The sequence below is a fragment of the Schistocerca piceifrons genome, chromosome 6 (genome assembly GCF_021461385.2).
Source record: "Schistocerca piceifrons isolate TAMUIC-IGC-003096 chromosome 6, iqSchPice1.1, whole genome shotgun sequence".
In the NCBI taxonomy this organism is placed as follows: Eukaryota; Metazoa; Arthropoda; class Insecta; order Orthoptera; family Acrididae; genus Schistocerca; species Schistocerca piceifrons.
The window spans coordinates 195,565,666-195,590,649 of record NC_060143.1 but is presented as its reverse complement, the minus strand read 5'-3'; the positions used below and the strand labels follow the sequence as shown (position 1 = coordinate 195,590,649).

General features: G+C 43.0%; 1 protein-coding gene across 1 annotated transcript in view; it reads right to left on the bottom strand.

Moving 5' to 3' along the window:
* Positions 1-24,984, bottom strand: part of LOC124802719 (dipeptidase 1-like) — a 518,352-nt gene that overhangs the window by 315,627 nt on the left and 177,741 nt on the right. Inside the window, exon 2 of the mRNA XM_047263687.1 lies at positions 19,486-19,657. Within this exon, the coding sequence (XP_047119643.1) occupies positions 19,486-19,657 (172 nt within the window). The remainder of the gene's footprint in view (positions 1-19,485; positions 19,658-24,984) is intronic.

Below are 24,984 nucleotides of genomic sequence, written 5' to 3'. Positions count from 1 at the left end.
CTTTAATATATTCAAATGTATTAACAGCCATCAACGTTTTTCTTAATCACGCTTTAGCTACGCAGTTTTTATTTCAAAAATCATATACTATCACAGACTCTGCAGCGTTGTGCTGTGATTATCAAGCTGTTAATGCGGAGTGTGAAAATGGCTGAGGGTACTTGCTGTTTCGTAGTGAAACACGGTTAAAAAGTGCCGAGAAATAGGCTGTTGTTAATTTTTTTCAGAAATTTGCGGAAATAAACGGCTTCGAAGTTCTCCCAGGGTTGTATATAATGCAGCTGATAAAAAACCCACACTGAACGAGTAGCGCAGTCGATAACGTACTGGAATAGGTTAATTTGTGCGTATGTTCAATTCTTCACAGTACCAATTTTCTTCCCGTTCAATCTGAAATACCTTCACGTCGTAATTATAAAACACATCATCATTTTTATGAATAATGCACTTGTTTCTAATTACGTATTCGACACGAAATTCCTGTTTCCATTTCAGATACAAATTCTTAATTATCGTTGTTTTAGAAAGACTTCATAAAAATTGTTTAAATTAGAAAACATAAAAATTTAATTTTTAAGGCAAAAATGAAACACCAAATCCTCTTTTTTGGACTATGTCCATCTTTTTATACCACAGAGGTAGATAAGTATCGTAGAAACATGAAAAACAATCATTTTCACGACATCGAGCACATCATACAAATTCTGCATTTTTACATTTGCTGCTACTGTACCGATACAATATGAACCCAACAGAACAGATCTTGAGCCAAGCTGTGGGATTTGGCCCGAGGTGTAAAACGACTGTTAAGGTGCCAGATGCACTGGAACTAACGCACGCAGCCTTTTCACGCGTCACTGCCAAACGCTCGCGGGATATAGAACGGCTCGTCATAAAATAAGAAGAGAAAATGCGGAGCCTGTTTGGCTTCGTGGATTCTGTTGTTGATAGTCTCGTTGTCAACTAGCAGGTGATACTTCCAGAACTGAAATGTGTCTCGGATTTGGATAAGGAAGCAGCTAAGATATTACCAGACGACTGACTAAGTAATACCTCCAGTGGCTTCAATATTTAACTATACGGTGAAATCCTTCAACACTCTCTTACGTTACACAAAGCTTATCCAGAAAAATTACCCTGTGGTTAAGCCAGGAATTTTCATAATTCTTGTTTTTAATTACAATAGTACGTTAGCTAAAAACGATAACGTGTTGCGTTTTTTGTCCAGTCGACTAAGGAGCGTATTGTGGGAGATTTGCAGTGTACTATTTCAGTCGGCCGGAGTGGCCGAGCGGTTCTAGGTGCTACAGCCTGGAACCGCGCTACCGCTATGGTCGCAGGTTCGATTCATGCCTTGGGCATGGACGTTTGTGATGTCCTTAGGTTAGTTAGATTTAAGTACTTCTAAGTTCTAGGGGACTGATGACCTCAGAAGTTAAGTCCCATAGTGCTCAGAACCATTTGAACCATTTGTAATATTTCATTCTGCTTAAAAATTAAACGACATTCGGAGCTGTATTGCTCCTCTGTTCGTCTCTTTTTCCGTGTGAACTGCAGCTGGCCAAGTCACTGCAGGCTAGCTGTAGCAACTGACCGGCCAGTGCTGTCCAAGTTAAATGAGCCGGTAAAGCTGTTGTCACGTATTATCGATAAGTCGATGTGCGCGTAACGCACAACACAAAACGTACCCTTATTATCATACTTGACAGTACTCGAGACAGCTTAGCTGCAGTTCCACGTGAAACGGAAATCCAATGAGGTTCCAGCAAACGCGGAAGAATACATAGAGCAACGTTTACATCGAGTTTATTTTATGATGGATTACAAATGATGTTGAGACCATTCACTGCACCACCAGCGGAACCCAATCCGGTGAACAGCCTCTTAAGACACTGGCTGCCAGCTGTCCTGTGTTCCACAGTGGAGTGAATTGTCTGTTTCTATGAAAAGAACCTTAGCTAAACTTTTACACTTGCCAAGCTTCATTGGCTTCTTAAGTGTCGTGGTAGTGTGGTCTGAATCTGGTTGCCTTTTTTCCTACTCAAATGTTCAAATGTGAGTGAAATCTTATGGGAGTTAACTGCCAAGGTCATCAGTCCCTAAGCTTGCGCACTACTTAACTTAAATTATCCTAAGGACAAACACACACACCGATGCCCGAGGGAGGACTCGAACCTCCGCCGGGACCAGCCGCACGGTCCATGACTGCAGTACCTTTTTTTTCTACTATAATAAGTATAGGTTACCTGCAGATTTGCTAAAAGCTTGTAAATCACTAGCATTGGGTTTAAGGAGTTCTTGACGTATGTCTATGCACCCCAGGTTGTGTGTTAGCCTGATTCTATTTTGGTATCGGCATTGATTAAGGGCTGTCCTGTGGTTCTTAAATGTTCTGTTACTTAATGTTATCACATTTCGTAAATATTTATTAAGAGATATTGAAGTGTTGGGTTTTAGATGCCTTATGCATAAGCCAAAGACATTTGTTTACATATTTTTATTGCTGCTTAGTTTTTATGCCTTTCCAAGCTCAATTAGAATTATTTTTTAAATGTTATAGTTACCATGTACGGCGGCTTGGCTAGTGATTTAAATTATCAAGCGTGCACTTGCAATCTTGGTGACAAAAGATAGCTGCTGATCATAAATTAGCTGCATTTGGTTATGTAACAAATTCTTTAAGTGCTTGTGTGAATTTTATTGTTTTGTGCAGCACTGGATTCAAAACAAAATAATTTGATTCTGGGGTAAATATTTTTGGCTGTCATAACTTCCACCCCCGCTCCTCGCTCTCTACTAGCTCAGTTGTTAAAGTCAGGATCGACTTTTGTTCGCTGTGAGATAACAGTATTTATGAGGATTTGTTTTCAGTGTAGAAAACACACGAAAATTATTGTCATAATCATTTGTTAGTTGACCATGTTATTGCACCTGGAAGTGATGGCTCTTCCATCGGCTTATAGTTAGTTTTTATCGTGACACTTAACGAGGACACGCTGAACCATTTACATGCACAGCTGTCCTGAAATCATTCACAGTGGCCGCGCGGTTAGAGGCGCCATGTCACAAATCGCGCAGCCACTCTCACAGGTTATTGTCCTCCCTCGGGCACGGGTATGTGTGTGTTGTCCTTAGCGTGTTAGTTTAAGTAGTGTGTAAGTCTAGGGACCCATGACCTCACCAGTTTGGTCCCTTAGGAACACACACACACACACACACACACACACACACACACACACACACGCGCGCACACACACACCGGGTGATCAAAAAGTCAGAATACATTTGAAAACTGAATAAATCACGGAATAATGTAGATAGAGAGGTACAAATTGACACACATGCTTCGAATGACATGGGGTTTTATTAGAACCAAAAAAATACAAAAGTTGAAAAAATTTCCGACAGATAGCGCTTCATCTGATCAGAATAGCAATAATTAGAATAACAATGTAAGACAAAGCAAAGATGATGTTCTTTACAGGGAATGCTTAATATGTCCACCATCATTCCTCAACAATAGCTGTGGTCGACGAATAATGTTGTGAACAGCACTGTAAAGCATGTCCGGAGTTATGGTGAGGCATTGGCGTCGGATGTTGTCTTTCAGCATCCCTAGAGATGTCGGTCCATCACGATACACTGGCGACTTCAGGTAACCCCAAAGCCAATAATCGCACGGACTGAGGTCTGGGAGGCCAAGCATGTCGAAAATGGCGGCTGAGCACACGATCATCATCAAACGACGCGCGGAAATCTTTCACGCGTCTAGCAATATGGGGTGGAGCGGCTGGTTCTAATAAAACCCCATGTCATTCCAAGCATATGTGTCAATTTTTACCTCTCTATCTACATTACTCCGTGGCCACGGTCAGCCAAGTGTACTAGTATCGTTGGTAGTACAGAAGTCTAATTTGATGTCTAATGGTAAAACGTTGTTATAAAAAAAGAGGATTATAGTAAATGATGCCATGGTAGATTATACAAAACTTTAAATAATGTAACAACGATTTATTAGTAACCGAGCAAATGATTTACATGGCTCAGTGTCTCCTTACGACTGCGAGAAACAGATTATCTCCTGACTCGTGGTATAAAAACTCTGTCGACAGAATGTGAAACATTACATGTACAATGGACTGACTACTTCTGACTGAGAATTGCGGAGAGAAGGATCGTAGTGGCATTGTAACAAGCGGCATTGTTGTAAGCTGCCACTTTGAATACCAAATGTGTAATTTTATGAATTGTGATAACGCTTCATCTCATGCAAGAGGATGATGTACACTGGCATGTAGCCAGGAAAATCGTTTACGGAAAATTATAATTCTATGAATGGAAAAGGTATATTCAATTCTCTGGTTACTTTAACTTCTCCCTTGTTTGTGGATCGTGCGATTTTTTGGTGCATCGCAACTCGTAGGGAACTTTGTATCCTGGAAAATCAGTAGAGCCAGCACCACGGTCGTTTATGCTTTGTTTTAAGACATTAAATTATGGACTTTATCGAAATTGATACACAACTTGGACACTGATTCCCATCCTGCAGAGGGAGTACGTCATAGTACCCATGACGGCTTCCCCACAGTGTACAATTGTGCCTCTGATTATTTTAAGAATTTTCAGAGTCGACGATCGCCGGAATTCTGCAGAGCCACAGAGATTTTATTGCAGGTGGAGTAAATAATTTTATACCTGGAAGCATGGGAGACAATTGTGTAAAAATATTAGGGAAGCGACTTCTCTCTCCCAAAAGTTTCCACTCAAGTAACTAGATATTATTCAGTCATGTTAATTTAACTTTCACAGGGGGAAAGCTCCCATGCGCTAGTCCTTTGAAGTATGACGCGAAAGCACTACACAATTTTTTTAATCTTTTTAAAAACTGTTTATGGAAAAAAAGGATTCTGTTTCAGTCCGAGGAAGAAATCAAAGTACCTCCATGCAGACAGCTAGCTTCTCGTAGGAGGCCACAACTGAATTAATTAATAGATGAATAAGAGTACATCCGTTTCTTTCCAAAAACTTTGGCTTAACGAAATCTGATTCCAATTTCCTATTTACCGAACTGTATGCTATCGCTGGATATACATAACCATAAGAATGTATCCAAATTGTATCTTCACCATTTAAAAAAAAAAAATTATGATAAAACTCTTAGACGACCAAAGGTGTGCATTTGTGGATCTACATAATTATGTATACCCACAGAGATTCGGAGACATCTACATCTATATCTACTTTTATCTGTGGACCATGTGAACTGCGTGGTAATCAATCTTTTCCAAGTGTTTCCTATAGGATGGCTGTAGTATATTTCTAGATTACTCACTTGGTACTGGTTCTTGAAACTTTGTGATTAAATTTTTCCAGGATAATCGACGTCTATCTTAAGATTACTGCCAGATCAACTTTTTCGTCATGACCATGGCACTCTCCTGTAGGTCACAAACCTGTCGCCATTCTTGCTGCCTTTCTTTGTATACGTTCGATACTGTTATACCTATTTGGTGTACGTCCCACACACCTCAACAATATTCTAGAGTGGGCCGCATGCGTGTTTTGTAAGCAATATGGTTTGAAGACTGATTACATTTCTCCAGCATCCGACCTATGGCCTGAAGTCTATCTTCTGCTTTAACTACGACTGAACCCACATATCATTCCATTTACTACACCCACAAACTGGTACACCCTGGTACTTGTATGAGTTGACGGATTCCTGTTCTGTCTCTCCGGTGTTGCAAAATAGAACACTATGTCCCTGGGTTTCGTAAAGTGCACAATTTTGTCAAATAAACATTATGCAAACTGAACTTTGATTCGAAGTGCTGTCACTGTTCTTGAAATGGCCTCGAAACTTATTCCAACTTCCTTCAGCTTGAGTCGGACCTTGCATCCAGTTCTCCTTGTAATAACTTTGTTGACTGGTATTCTCACCGAACCGAACACTCCTCTCATGTCGCGGATATGTCTAACTTAGGAGGACTGGCCGAGTTTTCTTCTTCTGTTTGTTTTCTCCGACTGCCGTAACCGGAACCTCCGGATCAGAGGAATATCAACCTGATCTTAAAGCCGTCGTTATTCTTGATTCTCTGTACGCAGTACAATGGGTAGGTGCCTCGTGTCTCCCTCACATTAAAGATGCCAGGGGATTTATTACTTTCTACGAAAAAGTCAATAAGTAGAAATATCGACCAAATAAAAAATAGATGAAAATGACTGCCCTTTTCATGAAACGATAACGCTTTGAACTTTTTTGCATCTTCTGCATAAGCAATAACAGTTCTACCATTTCACATCCTCCGCCAATATTCCTACTGTACTTCACATGCTCATATTTATCAACTATTGTTGTAGCACTACGCTAACGTAGAAATTATAAACGTCCCACTAGAATGTTACCAGACCAACGCCACTCCTCGCCTTGGACATCCTAGACGCGGAGAATATACGGGGCAAGATGATTGCAACCACTTAAGCGTGCTACAGGCATTTCTTTCCCCCTTTCTTCGATATCACCTGCGAAGTCACTGGTCTCTCTTTAGGAGAACGGTTCAAATACCCGTCCATCTATTCTCATTTTGGTTTCCAGTTGTTTCCCATAATCGTTTTAGCCAAATACCGGGATGGTTTCTCTGGAAAGGACACGGCCGAATTGTTGCCCTATCCTTTACTACTACGAGCGTGGACTCTGTCGCCAATTACCATTCTGTTAAGGGACGTTAAACCGAGGGTGGTTCGATAACACCCCCCCCCCCCCCTACCCCGTTCCCCCGATAGCACGACAGGTGTGTGCTATTACAGCTAGACTGACTGCTAGTTTTCATATACCAGGTAGTGTGAAGAACTTGCCCCAGCTAATGTGCGAGATAAATATTGATAGGTCATCGGGATATCATGTTACTATCCTACCTCGTATCAGACCGTGGGAAGGCATGGAATACGACCCTACTGGCAGTTGGCCACTGAGAGAAGGTGGCAGAAATCGCAGCACATATAAAAGGTTTAGAAACTAGCACAAAGATATATAATCTGAAATTAGCACAGAACAACGTACTCTTAAAGAAGGCAGCCTCCACTGAAAGACACATTCACAAAAGGACGTACAGAAAAAACATTCTCGTGTAGCTACACTATCTTCACTGAGAACTCTTGGAAGACAGAATACAGAACCATGAGAACCAGGTTTCGGCAAGAAGACTAGGGGTGTCGGGGAGGGGGGCGGCAGAATCCTGTGAACCTTACCGCATGGCTGGCGCTGTTGCTCTTTCGTAGTATCGTGAAATACTCGTAATCGCCAAACGACCGTAACGGCTATCGAATGAGAGTGTACCCGGAATCACCAACCGTCGCATGGCGGAGCGTACCTCTGGACAACAGACGGTCGCAGGCGAGACGGCAGCGGGAGGACCTTCCAAGAAGACGTTCCAGAGTGGGCTGGAGCGGTGAGGGGTTTAGTTAGCTGGTCAGCACCTCACACTAGTAAGCCTACAGTTGAAAAAAATAGTTCCGTTGCCAACTTTCTGAGTAGAACTGGGCGCTTCTTTTATGCCCCAGAGGTTTCCTGGCTTGGCGCAGCCTCGGCCGTTGAGATGGTGGGTCTTTCTGTGTTCGTGCGCGCCTCATGAGCAAGTAGATGTTCGGTTTGACATTTAATCATTTTAACGATCACCGTCATACTGAATTATTAATTAATTAATTTCCCTCAAAATGACGGCAGCCGAAGTCTGTTGTTATTACAAATCATCTTTCGTTTGTGTTATTATTAAGATGCTTTAATTTAAGGAAATAAAACTGATATGTAGTTTATGGGTCGAGCAGCGATTTGTCCGTCATCATAAAGTCCCGAATCTTTCACCTGATTTCATATTCATTGATTACTTTTGGACTCATCCTCTGTTTCCTACCTCGAGCGGTCGGCCACGGGCTCGTCGCTGCACGTGGCGTTCTTGGTAAGGTTAGGGGGAACAGCTCCTTTAACAGGCACGACTGTTTATTTGCAAAATGGGTATGGTAGGCCTTGAGAGAAATTTTAGTCCAACATGGATTTCGTGTTTGGGCGCCTCTCTCAGCATTGCACCCAAAGTGGGCGTTTGTGTCACTCGGTCCTAACCGCGCGGGATTAGCCGAGCGGTTTTAGGCACTGCAGTCATGGACAGTGTGGTTGGTCCCGGCGGAGGTTCGAGTCCTTCCTCGGGCATGGGTGTGTGTGTTTGTCCTTAGGATAATTTAGGTTAAGTAATGTGTAAGCTTAGGGACTGATGACCTTAGCAGTTAAGTGGTGGTTGTTGGGATGTTTAAGGGGGACTAAACAGCGAAGGTCATCAGTCCCCCATTCCAAAATCAGGCGAGCCGAAAATCTACGGAGCAGGTAAAAACCAAAGGGAGAGGAGACGTCCCCCCAGGCGCTAAAAGAACACAAATGCAGCAACAAACACTACAGACAAGAACAGGACAGAGGAACACCAGACAGAAAGAAACAGAAGAAAGGAGGATGGCCGGAGACTGGTTGACTGACCACGAGAAAAAAAAGGGAAAGAGTCAACTATCTGACGGCACACCAGAACAGCAACAGACACAAGGACAAAAGACAGAAAGGGAAAGGCGCAGGACCTCCCTAAATCGAACCATAAAAAGGACTACTACGGATAAAATGTAAAACATTGTCAGCCATGGAGGCATCGTCGGATAATACCAAAGCCAAAGTGCCCGGGAGATTAAAAGATTGCCGGAGTGTGCGCAGTCGAGGACACTCCAGCAAAATGTTGCCGACCGTCAGCCGGGACCCACACCGACACAAGGGGGGATCCTCCTGACGCAACAGATGGCCGTGCGTCAGGTATGTATGGCCGATGCGCAGGCGACACAGGACTACCGAGTCCCTGCGAGAAGCCCGCAGGGAGGAACGCCACACATCGGTCGTCCCCTTGACAGCCCGCAGTTTATTCGGGGCTGTCATGCCACGCCACTCAGCAGCCCACATCCCAATCAGCTTACGGCGCAACACCAGCTGCTGGTCGCGAGCCGTAAGGCCGATCTCCAAAGCCGGGGCGTCGATCGCCCCCCTTTGGCCAGCAGTTAAGTCCCATACGATTTCGCAGACATTTGAACATTTTTTTTTTCACTCAGCCCTGATTAGACCCTAACCTTCCTGATGCGCCGAGCGTTGCAGACAACACCCGACCCAATAATAATGTATGGGATTATAGACAGAGAATGGAAGAGTACCTGCCAGTATCATATAAACCGATGTATAAAAAGTAGTTTCGACATTCGCTGACCATAATAAACATCTCGGGTGACTATCATGACAGCAGAATTAACAGCCATATTAGCGACATTGAGAAACACTTTTCCAAGGGCGATAACTGTGTGATTCACAAGTAGTACTACAAATGCGACATCCCCGCTGATAACACCTCAACGACCCACTAGTTTTCGAGATTCTGCAGCAAGTATACACCCTACAGCAGAACGACATGGGAATGAAATTTGAGTGAAATGCCACTGTGACTTGCGGTGCAATGAAATGATGGACAGGTTAACAGTAAAAGGTGCGATCATTACGAGAAGTCGTAAGTACGACAAGGTGCCGAACTTCAGATGCTGTTGCACGTTAAAACGAATCACGCAAAAACCAGTGCCAACACGAATGGAAAAATACTAGTGCTTCCAGATGACAGTCCTATAGTGAGCTGTGTCTTACGCTGATAGTGATACTAAAACAAAAAAACAGCCCGTACAGGTTCTCTTTGAGGACGACTCATGGCCGCCACAAAGATCTACATCGTATACAGAAAGGAAGAAAACGTTAAGGGTATGATACTGCTAGGGATAAGGAAATCATTCAATGTGAGGGCGCTTCTAGTCACAACGGAAATCACCATCATCTTCATATTTAAGATAATTCTCATTTATTGCTCCGTCTGAGCTGCACATTTTTAATTACATTACACGTCTCGATCACTCTGGATCATCTTCAGATCTAAGTTCTTGCGTCAGCAAACAGTCTTGTCTACTCAGAACCGCGTGTCAGAGTACTCTGATGTATGGTTCTGAGTAGACAAAATGTGCAACTGCGACACAATAAATGAAAATTATCTTAAGTATCTACCTAGCTGCTGAATCTCTCAAGACGATTATGTTGAATATAGTGGTCTTCAGATTGACGTCTAATTTTCTTGCAGTGGTCGAAGTGCAATTCTGATGGTCGAAGTGCAACTCTGACGGTCTATCTGTCTCCTAGAATGTAGAGACGAGAACTTACGAGGGCTATGCCGAAAGTTTTTAGCAGCCCGTAAATCGGAAGGCGGAGGACAATGGGGTGGTTTTCATTCGAAAGAGCGATGTTTTTCGAACTTGGGACGTGCGTGCGCAGCCCCTGGTTAGCGGTGATACCCCACAGCGCGGTAAGAAAGCACAGGCAGTGCTGAGTCAGAGACGGTGCAGGATGGAGCTGTTGCGGCGCGACTTCCGCGCCATGAATTTTTACGATTATAAAAAGGGTTTAAGTGCCGAAGAATGCCATTCTTCTTTGCTGCATGTTTTTGGTGGAGCTTCCCCTTCTAGGGCCACAGTTGGAAATTGGTTTCGCGTGTTTTCGAGGGGTCGGCACTCAATTGAAGATGAACCTCGTCCCAGTCGGCCAGCAACAGCTGTGACTCCTGAAAACATTGATGCTGTGAGGAAAATGATCAAAGAAGATCCACATCTTACATTTTGTGACATTGAAGGGACCCTAAATATTGGATCAACAGCAGCACAGACCATCGTTCTTAGTCACTTAGGCCTTACTAAGAGATGTACCCGTTGGGTGCCACATTCCCTGACAGAAAGCCAAAAGGAGGCAAGAGTGGACTGGTGTCGTTTCATGTTCGAAAAATTCAATGGAGGGAAGTCCCAAGACATCTACAATACCGTCACAGGTGATGAAACGTGGGTCTACCATTATGGCTCTGAAACGAAGCGACAATCTTCTGTATGGTGTTTTCCAGGAGAGGAACCACCCACAAAAGTTCGATGAAGTCGGAGCTCTGGAAGAAAAGATGGTGGCAACTTTTTTCACAAAGATCAGGCATCTCACCTCTGTGACCTTGGACACACGTCGTACAGTCAATGCTGAGTGGTACACGAACGATTGTCTTCCAAAAGTCATCGCCACATGGAAGTCACAGCATCCAAAGTCCAAGAGTGGGCACCTTCTGCTGCATCACGACAATGCATCTGCGCACAGGGCTGCCAGAACGATGGACTTTCTGGAGAAGGAAAAAGTGCAAGTGTTACCCCATCCCCCCTATTCACCTGACCTGGCCACCTGTGACTTCTTTCTGTTCCCTAAGACTAAGGAAAAAATTCGAGGTCAGCGGTTTTCATCAGATGAAGAGGCCATTGCAGCGTACGAGAGTGCACTAAGTGACACCCCAAAAGAAGCTTGGACTGACACATTTTCTAAGTGGTTTCAGTGAATGGAAAAATGTATACATGCTAATGGAGAGTATTTTGAAAAGTTGTACGCGTTTTTCTGCAAATAAATTTTTTTTTTCACACGTTCTGCTAAAAACTTTCGGCATAGCCCTCGTAAACTGTTGAATGTTAATTACTTGTTTATACATACGATATTGTACTTTATACTTAGAACGTGGTACCCCACACCATAGAACGCAGATCTGCAAGTGTACTGCCGAATCATCAGTTTAATAAATCATGCTTGCAGAATTCTAACTCGAATTTACAGAAGAATGTAAAATATTGGTAGAGGGCAGTCTGCGAAGTCAGTCTCAGGTCCCGAAAAATGCAGGAAGGCGCGAAGCAATAAGGATATTAAGATTTATTTCAGAAGATAGTTCGAGTAAAGGTAAATCTAAATTCACAGCATTTGTAGATTTAGAGAAAGCTTTTGACAATGTTGACTGGAATACTCTCTTTGAAATTCTGGGGCAAGCAGGAATAAAATAAAGGGAGCGAAACGGTATCTTCAGCTTGTACAGAATAATACTGCAGTTGAAAGGGTCGAAGAATGAAAGGGAAACAGTAGTTGGGAACGTAGTGAGTGTTTTAGAAAACTGTCGAGGTTATTCAATCTGTGCACTGATAAAAATGTCAAGGAAACTAAGGACAAATTTGTGAAGGGGATTACAGTTCAGGGAGGAAAAATAAAAGTGTTGACTACAGCAGTCAGGTTCAAATTGATGTAGGTTGCAGTAGTTATGCAGAGCTGATCTGCCTGCAAAGTAGAGACCTGCATCAAAACTAGTCTCTGAGCAGCGCTTCACTTACGTTACCATCTTAGTTCTAGATATTACGAACTCAGAGGTGTGCGAGAACGTCATGGCGGAACAGCCATGCGAATTTGTGGATTTAATGATGCGTGTGGCAGAGAACGTGCCTTACATGTCACTGAATGTTGGGTAAACAAAAAGATCAGCCACAGACTGTAAAAATGAGAACCGGGGAAAGACCTGTCATTTGCTATGTCGGATACGGAAAGTCGTAGAAAGCTCGTGTGGTTCCCTTTAAGTCGAAGCCGTAGCCCCGAGGGCTTAACTTTGCTGGCCGCAAGCCGACTCTGCCAGAAGCAGAGAGAACACGGCGTTCGTCTGGGGAGGCAATTTTTGTGTTTACTTGCTGGCGCCCACCTGTTGCCGAGGGCGCGGCTGGGGAGGGGGCTGTGGCACTTAACTGGCGCCCAAACCGAGAGTTTCTAGCACTTCACGTTTAGATATATAAGCGTTCGCTACCTCCGATTTTATTTCGCTTAGTCCTAAACAGCTCTGTGCATTATTCACAGTGTGCGGCTTTAAACTGGGAAACAAAGTCGACGTTTCTAGTGCCTTCAGTGACGTTCGGTTCCATGACGTTTACTTCTTCGTTGCAATTCTTTGCATGTGGGACCGAAACCATCAAATTTATTGAAGTAAGTCATTCTTCCTACACGGCTATGTTTTCCTGAACGAACTTTAAGCATCATGACTGCCCACTTTTTGGTACCATTTTCAAGTGCAACGATCTCGTTTACTTTAGGGTAAGTGTACTTGAAGAAGATCGTGACGCCGATATTGGACAGTCTAAAGGTAACGTCCAATTAAATGCAGCATTGCAGAAAGGATTTGTAATTTAACAATTGTATGACTTGTTACATACACATTATGCAATTCAGGCCAAATACTAAATTCATTAGCTCATTCCTCTGGTGGCAACACAAAGTTCGTGTTTTAGTGTAGTACCGATGCGGTATTTCAACCCGGGGCAATGATTATAATATGATGCTCATGTCTGAACAGCTAAACCGGTATTAGTTATTAAATTGTGCATGACCCGTGACTGTTATGAATGTTAATTGCAGACAGTAATTAATAGATTGTTTCTTGAATGCGTGGTAAGGAAGCCCATGTTTGTAGTTCCCCTCATTCTTTCCAGGTTTATCATTATGGACTCAAAATGGAGGGAGCATTTTACGAGGAATGAGCAGCAAAGAGAATAATAAGATCAAAGTATCCAATAGTTAAGATCTGCGATAATTTATAAAGCAAGGATTGACACATCACAGCACTCCGCAGTGACTAAATATGACACCAGATCTCATCTCTAATTTTCGTGTCCTGTATGGCCTCATCGATCGCTGTGCTTTCCTGAAGCTTGTAGCTCCACATTGTCAGCAACTGTACAAACTGCTGGTTGATTTTTGTGATAAAAACTTAGCACAGTCGTTTTCTCTGCAGGTCTTCTTACATTGCGCCGAAGTCTTCTGGCGCTGCAACATTCCTCGAGACAATAGAATCGTCCGTGAATAGCCTCATGGAGCCTGCAGCGTTTTCCAGCAGAGCATGAATGTAAGTTGTAAATACTGTAAGACGTGTATATTTCTATTGTCAAACCACAATTTATGAAAGATGTTTATATTTTATTCATAGGGTTGAGTAGGAATAATTAATATTTGTCATTTTGGAAATAATTGTGGTAGCAGGGAATGTCTGCACCAAAGTATTGTTGGCGGGAGAGACCGCACTTTCGCGTTCGTAGGAACTCAGTAGTAAACGAGATGTGAAGCGAGTCGGTAGCAGGTCTGAAGATTATAAACGGATGCACAGAGACATCAGCTAACTATTATCATAAGAGGAACTAATATTATTGAATTATTTTTTCTTTTAGAAACTCAGGACTACTGAAGGTATGTTTGCGCAATGCTAGTTGTAAGATTATTGTAAAAAGTAAATCCCATTTGAACGTTTGTGAAATCATTTCATTACCAGCAGTAAATATTTGAAGAATCGTTTTCAGAATATAATTAATTTTTGCCAGCAATATTGCATTACTGATTATAATCCATCCCAAAAACCATCAACATAAAACTTTGCAAAAATTTTATTGTTGTCAAGAAAAAGTGTAACTATGAATTACGTAACTTCAGTCAAATTTATTAACGAATAACGTCAGCTTTGCTATTAAAGAATAACGTCAGCTTTGGTAATAAATACAGCCACTTAATATGACAGCCCACCAGCAGCTAATAGAGTATAGTAAAACAGAGTAAGTATATTCATGTCGCAGTTCGATGTAGCAGTCAGATGGTGATCCAGTAACAGTAAAAAAAGGTAAGGAACAGTTTTGGGTTGTTGCAGGTAAAGACTGAGGGCCACGACGACGACACATTCTATGTTTCGTCTAAATAATCAGCAAATCACTTAATAAGCAGCATTTAAATTTGTATGCGAAGATTGAGAAAGAGAATTAATTTCAAAGGGAAGATTTCATTTGTTATTATTAAGCAAGAGATAGAAATCCGAAGGGAAGGTTTCATGGGATATTGTAGAAGGGACGGTTGCGTAACAAAAGCGATATAGAGGAGACGGGAAGGTTTCAAACTAATGACTTTATAACTTTCCACTGGGATACTCGAGAAAATACTTTTATATCAGTAGATTTCATTCTGTTAAGAATTACATGTTACGTTACGAGTGGCGTTCATTAAGAAATACAACACATTTGTTTCTGAAGGAAGGTTGGTTTCACTCAGTATTCCAATCCACAATATTATTATGCACACTTTTTTGGCTACGAAAGACTGTATTTCAACATGATCTCCGTTCAGTGCGACGGCCTTACGCCACTTTAATGGGAGGGCGTGTATGCCTGCATGGTACTACTTCTACTAGTTGACGTCGGAATCAACGTTTTGCTGCTTGAAAATCCTCCTTAATATCCACCTACTACGTCCCGCGGAGTGCGTTCTTCATTGGACCAAACAGATGGAAATCGGAAGGTGCGAGATCCTAGCTGAGGGTGGACGAGAAACAACGGTCCAACGAACTTTTGTGAGCTCCTCTCGGGAGCCTTGCATTGTCATGGACAATGAGAAGTTAGTTTGAATTTTTTGGTGTCGAACACGCTGAAGCCATTTCTTCAGTTTCCTGAGAGTAATATCTACATCTACATCCATACTCCGCAAGCTACCTGACGGTGTGTGGCAGAGGGTACTTTGAGTACCTCTATCGGTTCTCCCTTCCATTCCAGTGTCGTATTGTTCGTGGAAAGAAAGATTGTCGGTATGCCTCTGTGTGGGCTCTAATCTCTTATTTTATCCTCATGGTCTCTTCGCGAGATATACGTAGGAGGGAGCAATATACAGCTTGACTCCTCGGTGGAGGTATGTTCTCGAAACTTTAACAAAAGCCCGTACCGAGCTACTGAGCGTCTCTCCTGCATAGTCTTCCACTGGAGTTTATCCATCATTTCCGTAACACTTTCGCGATTACTAAATGATCCTGTAACGAAGCGCGCTGCTCTCTGTTGGATCTTCTCTATCTCTTCTATCAACCCTATCTGGTACGGATCCCACACTGCTGAGCAGTATTCAAGCAGTGGGCGAACAAGCGTACTCCAACCTACTTCCTTTAATTCGGATTGCATTTCCTTAGGATTCTTCCGATGAATCTCAGTCTGGCATCTGCTTTACCGACAATCAACTTTATATGATTATTCCAGTTTTAAATCACTCCTAATGCCTACTCCCAGATAATTTATGGAAATAACTGCTTCCAGTTGCTGACCTGCTATATTGTAGCTAAATGATAAATGATCTTTCTTTCTATGTATTCGCAGCACATTACACTTGTCTAAATTGAGATTCAGTTGCAATTCCCTGCACCATGCATCAATTCGTCGGAGATGCTCCTGCATTTCAGTACAATTTTCCATTGTTACAACCTCTCGATATACTACAGCATCATCCTCAAAAAGCTTCAGTGAACTTCCGATGTTATCCACAAGGTCATTTATGTATATTGTGAATAGCATCGGTCCTACGACACTCCCCTGCGGCACACCTGAAATCACTCTTACTTCGGAAGACTTCTCTCCATTGAGAAAGACATGCTGCATTTTGTTATCTAGGAACTCTTCAATCGAATCACACAATTGGTCTGATAGTCCATATGCTCTTACTTTGTTCATTAAACGACTGTGGGTAACAATATCGAACGCCTTGCGGAAGTCAAGAAACACGGCATCTACCTGTGAACCCGTGTCTATGGCCCTCTGATTCTCGTGGACAAATAGCGCGAGCTGGGTTTGACACGATCGTCTTTTTCGAAACCAGTGCTGATTCCTACAGAGTAGATTTCAAGTCTCCTGAAAAGTCATTATACTCGAACATAATATATGTTCCAAAATTCTACAACTGAACGACGCTAGAGATATAGGTCTATAGTTCTGCACATCTGTTCGACGTCCCTTCTTGAAAACGGGAATGACCTGTACCCTGTTACAATCCTTTGGACTTTGGTAGACTTTAGAGTTGATCTTTGCACCACGAGGGAGTACATCAACCGGAATAACCCCTTCAGAGTTACAGAAAGGCACCATGACTTTACCGGTTGAGGGTGCGGCTCTGGGCGTTTTCTTCGGAGGAGCGGTGGTGTCGAGCCATGGATTGCAGATTCCGTTTCGAAGTGATGAACTAATATTTCATCGCCTTTGTGAAAGTTTTTTGTCGAACATCGTCAATCAGTCTCGTAAAGCGCAAGCAATTCCGCACCAATGGTCCCCTGTTGCTGTTTATGGTCTCCTATTAGGTGGCGAGGAACCCAGTGGGCAGACACCTTTGAGTACCCCAGCTGGTGGACGAGTGTGTTGGTACTACCAACAGGGACGTCCAGGTGTATAGCAAGATGCTTGTTGGTGATCCGTCTATCACCTCGAATGAGAGTGTCCGCACGTTGCAACACTGCAGGAGTCGCAGTTGAGTGCGGGCGGCCGGCACGCGGGAGACTGGACAGTTTTGCGCCCCTTGTTGCAATGATGACCGACGCCTGGCTCAACGACGTACCGTGCGTCTATCCGCTGCCAGGTCTCTGTAAATATTCTGCAATCGCCTGCGAAAGTCTGTGATGCTCTGGCTTTCCACCGAAAGAAACTCAGTTACAGATCTCTGCTTGAGGTGCACATCCGTTACCGATGCCACTCTGAAGACTTTGGATAGCGCCGCCGTGTATCGGAAGTTCATGAAACTATATGGACTGAAGCGGAAGTAGTCCACGGTGTTCCACAACAAATTCCGCATTTTTTCCAACAGAAATTAGCCGAGAAAAGTAATGGGTTGCATTACTTATTGGACGCCCCTCTTACACCTGCAAAGTCCTGAATGAAGTCACAAATACAATCCGACAATGGTAAACTCGCATTTTATTTATTATGTAACAGTAAGGGACTGTTCCTAATGCCTTCGTGAAGCCGAGGAACACGGGATAACGAGGGCAGCTTTGTCCTCGGCTTTCTGGGCTTCATGAACGAACAGAGCGAGACGAATTTCGCAAGATGCCAGACTGGGAAACTCTTGTTAATCCGAGGGTCACTCCAAAAGAAATGCACACTATTTTTGTAAAAGTACAGTTTTCATTCTGCATGTGTGAAAGTGTTACAGTCTGTAGAAACATCCTTCCCGCTTGTTTTCAAACTTAGTTCAACATGTTCCCGTGAGTGGCGCCGTCACAGCATGTCTTCAAATGGCTGCTACACTTGACGTTCGTCAGAAGCAACGTGCAGTCATAGAATTCCTGCGCTGTGAAAACGAGACAGTGGGGAACATCCACAAGAGGTTGAAAAAGGTGTATGGGCATGCTGCTGTTGATCGCAGTACAGTTAGTCGGGGGCAAGCAGGTTACGTGATGAAAGCGGGGACGGCAATATTGAGGATTGTCCCCGCAGCGGCAGGCCTTGTACTGCACACACTTCAGATAATGTGCAGAAAGTTAAGGAACTGGTGACTGCTGACAGACCCATCACAGCAAACGAATTGTCACGCTACGTTGGGATAGGGGAAGGAAGTGTTTGCAGAAAACTGAAAGTGTTGGCGTTAAAAAAGATTTCTGCCAGGTGGGTTCCCAGGATGTTGGCAGTGGCTCACAAAGAAACAAGAAAAACGGTATGCAGCGAACTTTGGAACAGTACGAGGATGGTGGAGATGAATTTCTTGGAAGAATTGTGACGGGTGGTGAAACACGGCTCCATCATTTTTCACCAGAGACGAAGAGGCAATCAATGGAGTGGCATCATGCAAATTCACTCAAGAAAAAAAAGTTCGAAACCACACCTTTTGCTGGAAAAGTTATGGCTACGGTGTTTTTCGATTCCGAAGGACTCTTGTTTGTGGACATTATGCCAAGTGGAACCACCATAAATTCTGATGCATGTGTGACGACACTGAAGAAACTTTGAGCTCGACTGAGTCGTGTTCGACCACATCGGCAAAAGCAGGGTGTTTTGCTGCTGCACGACAATGCACGGCCACATGTCAGTCAAAAAACCATGGAAGCGATAATAAAACTCGGATGGACAACACTGAAGCACCCGTCTAACAGTCCTGAACTGGCTCCATGTGACTATCATCCCTTTGGGAAACTGAAAGACTCTCTACGTCGAACAAGGTTTGAAGAGGATGACTCCCTTGTGCACGCTGCCAAACAGTGGCTCCAACAGGTTGGTGCAGAATTTTACCATGTGGGTATACAGGCGCTGGTTCCAAGATGGCGTAAGGCAGTTGAGAGGGATGGAAATTATGTGGAGAAATGAAAATATTGTTCCTAAAGGATGTATCTACAAACTGTAAAACTTTCAAACATGTAGAATACAAGATGGATTTAAAAAAAAATAGTGTGCATTTCTTTTGGCCGGCCGATGTGGCCGAGCGGTTCTAGGCGCTTCAGTCTAGAACCGCGCAACCGCTACGGTCGCAGGTTCGAATCCTGCCTCGGGCATGGATATGTGTGATGTCCTTAGGTTAGTTAGGTTTAAGTAGTTTTAAGTTCTAGGGGACTGATGACCTCAGATGTTAAGTCCCATAGTGCTCAGAGCCAACCATTTTTTGCATTTCTTTTGGTGTGACGTATTTATAGAGGATTATTTGGTTCTCTAAAAACTTCAGAATGCGACTACGTGCAACGCGGCAGAGCAGACAAGACAGCTCGCTACAGTAGTGCTGGAACTCACCCGTCGATGAGCGGCGACGACTTGAGCAGCGCGGCCACCTCTGGGGGGACGGGCCGACCCGCCAGCGACTCGTAGGCCGAGTAGTCGTCCTGCAGCGCTATGGGCAGCGCGATCACCAGGATGATGACCAGCAGGCCCACCACCGTGGCCGCCATCACGCACGGCTTGCTCGCTGCGGGAACACAAAGCACGTATCCAGTCAGCAACGCCTCAGTACTGTCCAGCCCGCAAGAAAAAGCTAGTGCTAATGCAAAATGTAGACAGTTATTTCAGCTTGAAGCACCTATGACTTCTGGAAATCAGAAATGAAAGGGTGCAGCTCCAATCATTAATAATAATCTGGATCTGATTATTATTGAGGTGATAAATTCTGTTCCCATCCTATTGGGTACTTTATCTGAATCAACAAAATTGAAAATAATATTATTGTCGATGTTATTGCTTGGACAATAAAAAATTTAATTGATGAGTCATTTAACATTATATTCTTATTTCTTGTTAGAAGCGGAATAAATGAAAGTAAGTTGATCTCAAGTCCTATTCAAACCCCAAATCAGGAATTTGATGAAATGGACAAGATCGTTCCTATCATTAATGTTGATAGGAAGAGAAGTTTTGTAGAGTTGTTGGTCATTAAAAAGGAGAGGATTGATACCTCTATAAATGCCTGTAGAATGGCAATGGCAAGGAAGGCGCTTCTGAAGAAGAGAAATTTGTTAACATCGAGTATAGACTTGCCAGGAAGTCGTTTCTGAAAGTATTTGTATGGAGTGTAGCCATGTATGGAAGTGAAACATGGACGATAAATAGTTTGGACAAGAAGAGAATAGAAGCTTTCGAAATGTGGTGCTACAGAAGAATGCTGAAGATTAGATGGGTAGATCACATAACTAATGAGGAAGTATTGAATAGGATTGGGGAGAAGAGGAGTTTGTGGCACAACTTGACAAGAAGAAGGGACTGGTTGGTAGGACATGTTCTGAGGCATCAAGCGATCAGGGCAGCATTGGAGGGCAGCGTGGAAGACCAAGAGATGAATACACTAAGCAGACTCAGAAGGATGTAGGCTGCAGTAGGTACTGGGAGATGATGAGGCTTGCACAGGATAGAGTAGCATGGAGAGCTGCATCAAACCAGTCTCAGGACTGAAGACCACAACAACAACAACAACAATGCAAAATCAAAACAGAATGAGGGTGCGGGAGAGGAGTGTTAGGGGAAGAAGGAAGAGAGAGAGAGAGAGAGAGAGAGAGAGAGAGAGAGAGAGAGAAGAATAGTGTGTAGTACCTGGTGTACAACTACACAATTCAGTGAAGCTAAGATAATAACTCCTATATGCTCATTACCTTGCACTGATTTTTTTTCTAAAGAGACTCATTATAAAGAAATTTATGAGCTAAATAAAATATAATATGAAAACGTTTTCTAGTAAATCTATGGTAATGGCATCTTGTGGAAAATATTCAGTGAGAACTAATATAGTTACTAATGAAAAAACAATTTAACCGGTATAATATTGTGTATCTTAGGGTTTGACGGCGCAAAGACTGTTCCATTAAGTTTCGGGTGTGCAGCCGCCTTCTTCTTCTTCTTCTTCTTCTAATATTTCTGCCGTATAACGTTCAGCCATCTTCAGAATGAGCCGCAAGACTGCCGCTCCAGTGCTCGCTTCGTCCCTTTATACTCGTGTACCGCGCAACTGCGCATGCGGCCACAGATGCAAGTGGGCCAGAGACGTTGGTCGTCGGCAGAGACGCACACAAGAAGACGAAGAAACCTTTAAATCGATGGCCTTCCTGCCGTATGTGGGTAGCCTCTCGTCAAAAATAGGACAGATTCTCAGCAGACACAAAGTAAAAGTGATTTTTCGTCCTCCACCCAAGACATCTGCGCTCGTGGGCTCCGTCAAAGATGATTTGCTGCTCCGAAAATCTGGAGTTTACAAAATTCAATGTGAATGTGGCCTTACTTACATTGGACAAACAACTCGTGCTGTCCAAGAAAGATGTACTGAACACCGGAGGTACACACGACTTTTACATCCTAACAAGTCGGCAGTGGCAGAGCACTGTATTGACACGGGTCACAGTATGTTGTATGACAACGTCGAAATTTTGGCAACTACATCATCTTTTTGGGACTCGATAGTCAAGGAGGCAATTGAAATTCGCATGATGTCGAATTGAACTAATAGAGAGAGTGGTTTCAACCTTGATAAATCTTGTAATCCGGCGCTCACAAAGGCGCCATCACAGTACAGCTCACAATGATAAATCGACATGCCAACACAGATCGACTGGCGAGTCAGAGATGTAACTCGCGCATTGTGCACGCCTCTGCCTCATGCACTGTGCGGCTGGTCCCGGCGGAGGTTCGAGTCCTCCCTCGGGCATGGGTGTGTGTGTGTGTGTGTGTGTGTGTGTGTGTGTGTGTGTGTGTGTTTGTCCTTAGGTTAATTTAGGTTAACTGGTGTGTAAGCTTAGGGACTGATGACGTTAGCAGTTATGTCCCACAAGATTTCACACCCATTTGAACATTTTTGAACACGTCTCTGCCGCCGACCAACGTTTCTAGCGCACTTGCATCTGTGGCCGGATGCGTAGTTGCGCGGTACACGAGTATAAAGGGACGAAGCGAGCACTGGAGCGGCAGTCTTGCGGCTCACTCTGAAGGTGGCTGAACGTTATACGGCCGAAATATTAGAAGAAGAAGAATTCTAGCGGCTGCACACCCGAATGGAACAGGTATAATATTGTAATTATCTTGGATGTAAAATATCGTAAGATTACGAGGAAGATATTAAGGTTAAGGTGAATAGATTGGGAAGTATCTGTGGAACAATTAATACAACTTTAAAGCATAAAACACGTAAGGAAACGTGACTGAAATTTTATCAGTCATTTGCATTGCCAATCCTTTTATTTGGAAGTGAATCGTTCGTATTGAATGAAAGACAAGGAAAGTAAATATAAGAATCCTGTCTATGAGATTTCTTAGAGTGGTGAACTGATGAAGTGATGAAGAATGGGTAAAATACGAAATGAAGATATTCGTAAGGAGGTGAAAATCTAAATGTGAAGGAAAAACTGAACGAAAACAAAAAGAAATGGAAAATGAACATCTACAAAGAATGTATGCAGATAGACTACCCAGTCAGATGAACTTTAAACCGAAAGAGAGAGGAGATGTTGGCAGAACAAGAAAAAGATGGGAACTGTAAAAGGCCACAACTGGTGTAATGCGGAAAGTGCAGAAGAAGAAATTTCTTAGACCTCAGATGAGATGTAAATCCAGATGATGTGGCACTTATTTTTCCGCTCTTTGTAGCACCTATGGGGAGGAAAAACAAAAGCGTAATTTCGGAGCAATATGCAACAAGTGACAGTGGACAGCCAAATCTGAAAATATATTTAACTGAAATCTGGTTCAGTATCTATAAAAATACTTGAGAAGCACCATGATTGATATAGTTGAATAATTACTATCATCTCATTATTACTGACACTGACAATGAACCCCCTGAGTGCGAAGTGGCAAAAGGCCAATGATGTTTACGTATTCCAGTTCCCACGTTTGCCTAACAGTGATGGAGGTTAGAGGTCTCAAGTGTTAGCGCAAGCAGATGATCTAGACATGGGTCCTTCATGGAAATGTAATATTGTAACGATTATGTAATTTTGGAACTCTATGTCACGGACGATTATATATATTTTTGAACTGGATATCACATTAAGATAAAATTTGCTAAATAGATTGTTTGCTCTGCAACAAAATCTTTCCTTTGCTAACCACATGCCTATTAGTAGTTAGAGCCTACAGTAGTCAGAATCTTCTATTTAGCTGGCTGCATTGGTACTTGCTGTATCGCTGTACTTCATGTAATGAAGATTTTCTATGAGGTAAGTGTTACTGTTAGGATCTCTTCTAATTCGGGGCCATTCTTCTGTGTTAATTATTTCAGCTGTCAGATTGCGTATCGTTGTATACTGTGGGTCATAAATGAATAGAATAACTTTGAGCAGTATTTGTCAGGGAAAATTCTGTAGGTCAGTGTTGAAATGATAAAAATACAGCAAAGTGACATTACGTTCAGTTTCACTCAGCAGTTTCAGAATTAAATTAAGAAGTTTCACCTTCCCAGTTATTTAAGCTTAAGTAAAAATATAATAAAGAAGTTTCACTATTGGGGTATCCGTATATTGCTCCACGCTTGGCCAGTTATCAGCGTTGCTGTTGCTTCTCTCTTCAACTATGGAGTATATGAGAAGTGAGCCACGGGAGAGAGAGATCTGGTGTTGGGCCGCGGCTTACGCTGCCGCCATATTCACGTGTGGGCGCTACTGCTGGAAGCGTTGTACTGGAGCATTTCAGTGTTCTATACTTTCTTCTTGCCCTTGTCTCAGAACAATTTCTTTTCCAGTGGTCTGACCAATTGTTCCGATCTTCTTTGGTTTTGCTACCTGTCCAACTGACATCTGTTTGCAGTGTTCGAAAGTATAGAGAATTTCTTAAAACTATTTCTTTAATGCCATTATACCTTCATTGATTTCATCCCCCCACACCCATTTCATTTCAGGATATTTTATCGATTTCCCGTGTTTCGAAGCTGGAAATTAGTACAAGTGTTTGGTTACTCGTGGCTGGAAGAGCGCAAGGCGTGTACTTCCTGGCCGACTGCTCGGCCTTGACTGATATTCTTACGAAGCGGTACTTGTCGGACCGGTTCACTGCGAAAGAAGGCTTCCGCCATGGTAACTGCTGTGCTCTGCTTTCACGCGCCTCTACACACAGATTCTTCCGCTTATGTCGTCTCTTCGGTATTATTCCTACCTGGTCAGGGACTCACTTATCAGCATACCGTGCAATGCTCAAGAATTGGCCAAAATGAGGTTTTGTAATACGCTACTTCGCAGATGAATTACATTTCCTCAATAACAACACACCATCAACACCATAAACAACAAGGAGCAATTACCTATAGAGCGATTTAACAGCCGTCAAAAAGATTCCCTTGAATAAAAAAGATCCCATGTGTAGATGTGAAGCTAGAGACAAAATAAACACAAAATTAAAAAATCGTAATGAAAACAAAAGCAGTGTTTCGAGGTGTCAATAGCAGCATTTAAATTTATATTAAAAATAGTGAGCTCAGTTCATGCACAAAATCCTGCACCGGCAACACTTTTGCTGCTATGGACGGCTATAGAGGCAGCATGGATCAATATTTCTGCAGTGAACTTCCAACGACTTGTTTAGCCACGTCGAGTTTCTACACTACTCAGGGAAAAAGGAGGTCAGACACGATATTAAGAGCTATCACCTCCGTATACTGCGAAGTGGACTGTGGGAAAACAGGAATAGAAGATAACAGAAGATAATAGAAGCATTTGAGATGTGGTGGTACAGAAGAATGTTGAAAATTAGGTTGATTGTTAAGCTAAGGAATGAGGAGGTTCTCCGCAGAATCGGAGATGAAAGGAATACACGGAAAACACTGAA